This window comes from Charadrius vociferus, unplaced genomic scaffold (genome assembly GCF_000708025.1).
Source record: "Charadrius vociferus isolate BGI_N301 unplaced genomic scaffold, ASM70802v2 scaffold1077, whole genome shotgun sequence".
Lineage (NCBI taxonomy): Eukaryota > Metazoa > Chordata > Aves > Charadriiformes > Charadriidae > Charadrius > Charadrius vociferus.
In genome coordinates, this window is record NW_009649168.1 from 1,097,908 (window position 1) to 1,104,796 (window position 6,889).

The window sequence follows — 6,889 nt, forward strand, 5'->3', positions numbered from 1 at the left end:
GCCCCCGCCTTCCCCTCCCTCCCCTCGGCAGGGGCTCATCCCCACTGCGCCGCTCGTGGCTCTCCTCGCAGGTGTGTACAGCCTGGGGAAGGAGACGCTGCTGGTGGACCTGGCCGTGGAGATCAGCACCTGGGTGGTGGTGAGCCCCTGGCGCCTGGAGCAGATGCGGCTGCTGGAGCTGCCCGATGTCTTCACCACCGAGGAGGGCGCCGGCTGGATCCGTGCCGTGGATGTCGCTGAGATCCGCTGGGACACCCTTGTCAGCTGGAACATGCTGCACCCTACCATTGCCATCCTCCCTACTGGCAGGCCCGTAAAGGTCACCCACCCCAATATCCACCCCATTCCGTACTCGGATCACTCATCCTTTTCAGAGCTGTGCGAGTTTGTGAAGTGGCTGAAGCCTTGCTCGGTCATTCCAATCGTGAGGGGCAGCATGTGCCAGGCGTACTTTCAGGAATACCTGAGTTCTGCCCCCCAAGCACTTCCTGACCTCAAAATGCCAATGCCCGTGCAAGAGTCTGCACAGCAGCAAAGCAAAAGGAAGGGGCAGGAACCGACACGTCTCTTGAAAAGAGCTGCCCACCATTCTGTGCCCCGAGGAGTTGTTTATGAGTCCCCAGAGAAATACACTGAGAAATCTGAAGAGTTCACAGGCGTTAAGGTTCCTCAGCAGAACTACTGCGAGTCAGCTGTCTGCTCAAAAGAAAGTTGCACTTGTTGTCACACGGGCAAGGAGAAAGGGAAGGAAGAGCTGAGTGGAGAACAGCCAGGAGTGGCGAGAGCAGCTAGCGCTGTTTGCCGGGCACCTGTTTCTGATGAGCACTTTGCAACTGGATTTGCAGAGCAGTATTTGCTCACTCCCTTAAATGTCCTAAAGCAGAATTCCTCACAGAAATTTGACAAGCTGGTAGAAGATTTCTTCAGAAGGGGCAAAGAATCCTGAAAAATTGTGTGACGTTTGCCAACGCCAATGCAGTTCATAGCAGTGATGCTAGAGGTCTTACTACTGCATCCCGTTCTTGGTGCTCAAGGTTCCTATCAGGAGAGAGGAACTCAGCTATGGGGCTCTACTTTCTTTACCTCTTATTAGAAGACAAGGAGGAAACTATAACCAATTTGTAGGCATTAGTTTTTTGTTGTGGGTTTTTTTTTTAATTTATTTATGTTTATATCTCTGCCCACATCTGTTGGGTCTGCACGCTATGCTCAGGCAGTGTGACCCCGCTGTGTGTGTGCCTTGTATGCACTTTCTGCAGTGACTTGCCTATCCCTTGTGACAAAAGGTACTGCCAGGTTGATTCAAGCTGAGCAGCAGAGGGTGTGCGCTGCCTGCAGCTGAAATAATTAATGGGGATGTATGTGATGAAAGAAGCAAGGAGGGGGAATCTGAGCGCCCCAAAGATTCTTCTTTCTATTTGTCTGTAATCCTTCATTGACAATGAGCGCTTCATTCCAAGATGCATTACAAATATTATATATTAAGGTATATTTAAAAATTTATGCTTAAAGAAATCTAGAAAACGAAGTGCCTCTGAGTCTATTAGTCTATTTTCTATCTATTAATCTACTAATACCTCCAGACAACACTGCTTTTGTATCCAACCAACTGCAGCTGGATGCAGTTCTGCTGTCCTGTAAGCACTATCTTAATGTTAATTGTCAATCATTTTTCAAGTTACTGGCTGGGCATAGATAAAATAGAAATTGTCTGGATTCTTGAGTTCTGGACCTTCTGGAATGGGTTACTGGATCCTCTGCAGTCTCTGCACTCAAGTTTGCATGTCTGAATTCTGCTTGACTGCAAAGCACTTGTGGTAACTGCCCGTGTTCTGCTCGCGCACTGCCTTTCCACCCACTGCCTGTTCTTATCACAGGATGGCAAATGGGATGGAAGATAATGAAACATCTGCTTTGTGGTGTAAAGTGCTCAGTCTTAGCAGCATTGTTTGGAAGGAATACTGGGGCTGAACAGCAAAATTGGCTCTGCTCGGTGGAGGTGAGGCACTACTTTCCCGCTCCAGATCATCAGCAGGGAGCTGCAGGCTGGCACGGTGGGGAAGTGTCAGTAATGTGACCAGCCAGCGGGTACCCACTGCAGAGCCTGGAGACACTGGAGCTGTCCGTGCCAAACCGCACTAGCAGCATCACGCGTTGGCTCTCCATGGGGTCAAGGCAGCAACACTAGACTGGAAACGGTCACTAGGCACTTTCCTGGAGCAATAAACCAGCTTTTTACTCAGCTTTGTCTAGCCTCCTTTTCATTACTTTCAACACAAAATGTTTTGTGATGTTGATCACGATCAGAGTCTCTTCTGAATGTAGCGTTCTACAAGGTGTCTCCAAGACCAGTCAGCTAGATGGGTTGAATTCCCTGAATCAAGGCAGAAAAGGAAGCGTTTGCTCTTTCAGTAAAGCTAGGGCTTGTGGAAAGCAAAGATGCCTGCAGATGCAGCAGCCACGCTGGTTAACAACAAGGCTGTCCTGAGTAGTCATCGTGATGACAGCCAGAGTGGGTGTGTTTGGAAAGCTGTTTGGCAAACAGGAGCCCTCACTCCCAGCCCTGTGCCTTCCCAGGCACTGCAGCCTTTGTTGCTGTAGCGTGAGCAGTGCCTGCGGCTGGGACTGCCTGGTGATTGTGTCTGCCCACTGCTAAGGGGACGTCGGAAGGGATGGAGTAGTGTTCTCTGAAACGTACTTCAGAAGCGGTAGCGAGGGCAGCTCAGGCCTCTTGCTGTGGTCTGTATGGTCCTGTGTCTTGGAGGTTTCTGTATGGATTATTTGCTAATCAAAACTCAACCACAGAGCTCCACCAGGTCAGCATGAGCAGAGACACCTGCATCTTTTGTAACATCTGAAACTGCCTGGGAAATAATTGCACTGTGCTTGTGGTGTTTGGTCGGCTGCTGGCTGCCTTGGAGATGCAGGCTGTTATTTAAATATTGTTGAAATTTAGGTGACTCATTTGACAGGCAAGTGAGTGAAGCACTGCCTGAACTCCCAGATTCCGTGTCCTGCTCTCCCCTGCAGCCTCCCCATTGCTCGGAAGGAATGCTTGCCTTCTGAGTCACTGCTCCATTTAGGTATGTTGCAAATCACCTCGGAGATCTGAGGCATTTCACTGCTGATGTGTTGTGGCACCCAGCCTTTCCTCTTTTATTCTTATCAATCCTTTATTCAAGTAAATGAAGTAGAGAACCTCCTGGTGAACCTCTGGGCAAAATGGAGTTGTAAATAGTAATTCTTTACAGAGGCAACTCTAACCTATAGATGACACAAAAAGTGAAAATTGCAGAGACTTCAGAAGCTGGGGATCTGCACCCCATTTCTGAACGCTTAAAACTGCAGAAAAAATGCCAGCTTCTGTTATTAGAGCTTAAAAGGTAATTCCTGCAACCTCAGAAAGAATTGATCCGAATCATATAGAGCTGAGGAAACCTAAAATCTCTGCATGGTTTTAAAAGACAGTAGAAGCAGGAGAGACTTGACCAACAGTCAGCCTGCTTCAGCACAGCAGGTGCATGAGGCATTTTAGTGCCACACATTTCCTCTCTCTCTTGGGCATTAAAATACTACTTTTGTGTGTTATCATAAAATCTTGGAAAACAAAACATGGCCTTGTGGGGAAAACTGGCACTATGGTATTGCTGAGCTCTAAAGTTTCTGAGAATCCTTCAGCTTCCCCTGAACTTTCCTGGCAGTAAATAGGTGGCCTCTTACAGGCCTCCTTCTCCCTCATGCTTGCCTCCAACATCTCCCCTTTTCTGCCACCAGCCTGGCTCACAGGGGAGCCTTAGTGCAGCCGAGAGCTGGAGCGTCAGGTACACCGGGGTCTGAACATGCTGCTTCCAGCTCAGCCGCTCTGTCAACACTGCTGCCACAGGTGTGTTGTGCTCACAACAGTGACAATGAGAAGCTGTAGCCAAGGATTAGCTGGACTGTGCGGTATCTAAGGGCCACATGTGTAGAGACTTGCAGTTATCCTGGCAGGAAAAAAAAAAAAAAATGGTGCTCAGACCAAAGACCTCCCAAATCTATACAGGCAAAGCGTGCTTGAGCTGCTTATCTCTGTCCCACAGTTGGGAACCAAGCCCCAGCGGGATGAAACAACTCACCCAGGGCCTTACAGAGCTCCTTACAGGAGCTACGAACGAGCCGAGTTCCTCTTGCCAAGTTTTTAGCACTGTTTTAACAAGCTGCCAGCAAATGCTGGGGTGTCATGAGGGCAGGGCAGGCTTGTTCTGGGAGCAGGACTGCCTGCTGAGCGCCTTCCACACAGTTGCCTGCAAAAGTCCAATCACTCTACTATGAAACAATTTAGTTGGCTCTAGCTTCTCTAAAACACAGTAGAAAACCATGGAAGGGTACCCTGCCTGTGCCACGGAGAGGAGCAAAAGTACGCTTTAAGTTTAGGTTGCTGCCAAGAGACTGAGGTAAACCTTACCTCGCTCGTGCGCTCCACGGCAAACAAGCGTGTAACGAAACTTTGTAGGGAACACCCTAGAGCACCCTGCTCCGCCGCGTTTCTAATTGCTTCCCGTACTGCAAGGCTAAAGCACTTAACGACAACTTCTCTGCTGCAGAGCTCCTGTCCATTTCTGCAGTGCAGGTTCTTATTGTTATTTTCTAGATAAAAAGACTTGTGTAATGCAGAAATCTTTTCTTCTTCGCCAAGAAAACTAATTCAACGTGTTTACATAATTTCCTGTATGATGTGTTTTAGCTTTGGGCTTATTCCAAATTAATCTGAAGCCTAAAATCTCTAGCTTTGCGCTCTTTTGTGGAGCCCTCTGAAAAAGTAGTAGAACATGTAGAAAAGGTAGAGTCACACGGATAATCCTGTGAGGTGCCTTCTTCAAATGAGCTGCTGTCTGGCTATGGGTATTCGGTGTGCATTTGCGATTCCTTCTGCTAAATTTGGGCTCTTTTGCTAAGGTCGCTACAGTGCCTAAATTTTCCTTGCTGTCACTTTGTACTTGGCCACATGCCAGCCTCGGCACAAGCGGCCCTGAGTGTGCAGTAAACTGTTCGGGACGGACTTTTCTCAACAGCAAGGCTCTTGGCCCTGCCTCAGGGAGTCTGGGACTTTGAGCAGGTACCCGGGAAGATGAGAATATTTTCACTTTGTGTGTATGCTCCACTCATGACGGACGGGCAGCATGGAGCACCACGTGGGGCTGATCCTGTGCTCGCTTTCCAGGCATCGCTACCAGTAAGTGCTGGAGCGTAGGACTTGAGCCATCTGGGAAGCCGTGCTCCTCGGCCCAACAGGCAGGAGCTGCAGAATCGCCTGGGGGGCGAGTTGCCCCGTCCCGTAAGAGATGAGCTCCACGGTGAGCCCAGGACACAGACCATGTCAGGTTCCCTCGGGTTTCAAGGGGCTCTGGAGTGTGTTCCATACATTCTTGCTTTGGAGTTCACGCTAAGCCTGAAGAAAATAAGTCCAAGAGAAATACAGCCCCCAAGTCCTCCACGCAGGACCGAGACCTTCCTTTAGCAGATAGCACAAAGGGGTGAGCTTCTGAATGGTGTTCTGCTGGAGGAAGAAAGTGGAAAATGTTATTTCTTGAATCAAGCACATGCACACTCAAGTTACTTGTAGGATTTTAGACAGAAGAGCAATACTGTCCCACTCAAACTTCGCTGGCAGCTTGTTGTCTCACTGTGCGTTGCAGTGTTATTTAGTGCCCCGAATCATGGCTGCAGTTGCCCAGCGCTCTCTCATGGAAATAATGTTGCACTTAAGTTTCTACAAAGCAGAAAACCTGCTCGGTACATCGCAAGCTTCCTCTGTCCTGGGGGGATCTGACAGTGGCCCTGAGGGTGGTTTAGAAAGGCACTTGTGTAATAGCGAGCACCAAGGTGAAGGCTGTCAGCGTGCATTCCCGCGTCCGCCTGGGTCTGCGTGACTCTCCCACCCGTCCGAGGTGGAGCATTGTGCTGGCCGGCGGAGGCCTCAGCTGGGGAAGTGGTGGGGGCCGGGAGGACGGCGGTGGCTCTGCAGGGACAGCACAGTGCTGGCGGCAGAGGGGATGCTGGGGGGGTCCCAGCAGCACAGTCCTTCCTGGGGCTTGTGTTGCCTTCAGCCGTCTCGGAGGCCGGTTCCCTTCTGCGTGTCAGGAGGATCAGTGGAGTAATACTTCTGTCCTTATGTTTTTATGTGTAGCAAATACTACTCCGTACTTTTAGAAGGTGAACGTAGGACCGCCCCTCATCGGTGCACTCTTCGCTTAGTGCTAGAGCTCGTGCTCTGTCCCTGAGGACCAAGACCCGTCACACTCTCAGGGCAGTTGTTACTAAACATGCTGCGATGTTCAGGGATGCCCTGGCAAGTTTTTGCCCATTCGGCATCACTGCTTCAGCCCTGGATCGTGGAGGCTCGTTAGCGAAATGTTCCAGTTACAGGACTGGGTTTCCAACAACCTCAGAAAGCCCGCGACGATGACGTGTGGTGGCTTTTGCTGGGCTGGTGCAGTCTGCGTCTTCCACCTCATTTGCGTCTCTGCCTGTAACAGTCTAACTGTAGCAAACTGTGGATTGCGAGATCGAGGTATTTTGATTACATTTTTAGTGCATGTTCTTTTTTTCCTACTGATGCAAACTACTAGCCTTGAGTCTTTATGCTGGTTAAAGGGTGCAAGTTCGTACTCGTTTCACAGCTGTTCGTGTAAGAGTAAATATGAAGCTGCGAAAGGTTCTGAGATTTTGGTAAGTGTATTTGTGAACGTTTTAAAATACCGTAAGCTTTTGACAGAAAACCAAGGGCCGTCTCGGCAACATTGTTTTGTTTCTGAAGAGGCTGAATTAAAACACCCCAGAGACGGGTTTCCGAGTGGGCGATGCCCTGTCGCTTTGGCGGCCTGGCCGCCTGTCCCGGCCTCTCCCTCAC

The 6,889-nt window shown here is 49.8% G+C and overlaps 1 protein-coding gene across 1 annotated transcript in view; it reads left to right on the top strand.

Annotated features, from left to right (window-relative positions):
- The window catches only part of DCLRE1B (DNA cross-link repair 1B), a 2,679-nt gene extending 1,733 nt beyond the window's left edge, over nt 1-946 (top strand). The window contains exon 2 of the mRNA XM_009888474.1: nt 32-946. Coding sequence (XP_009886776.1) covers nt 32-946 — 915 coding nt within the window. The remainder of the gene's footprint in view (nt 1-31) is intronic.
- The last annotated feature ends 5,943 nt before the right edge of the window (nt 947-6,889 follow it).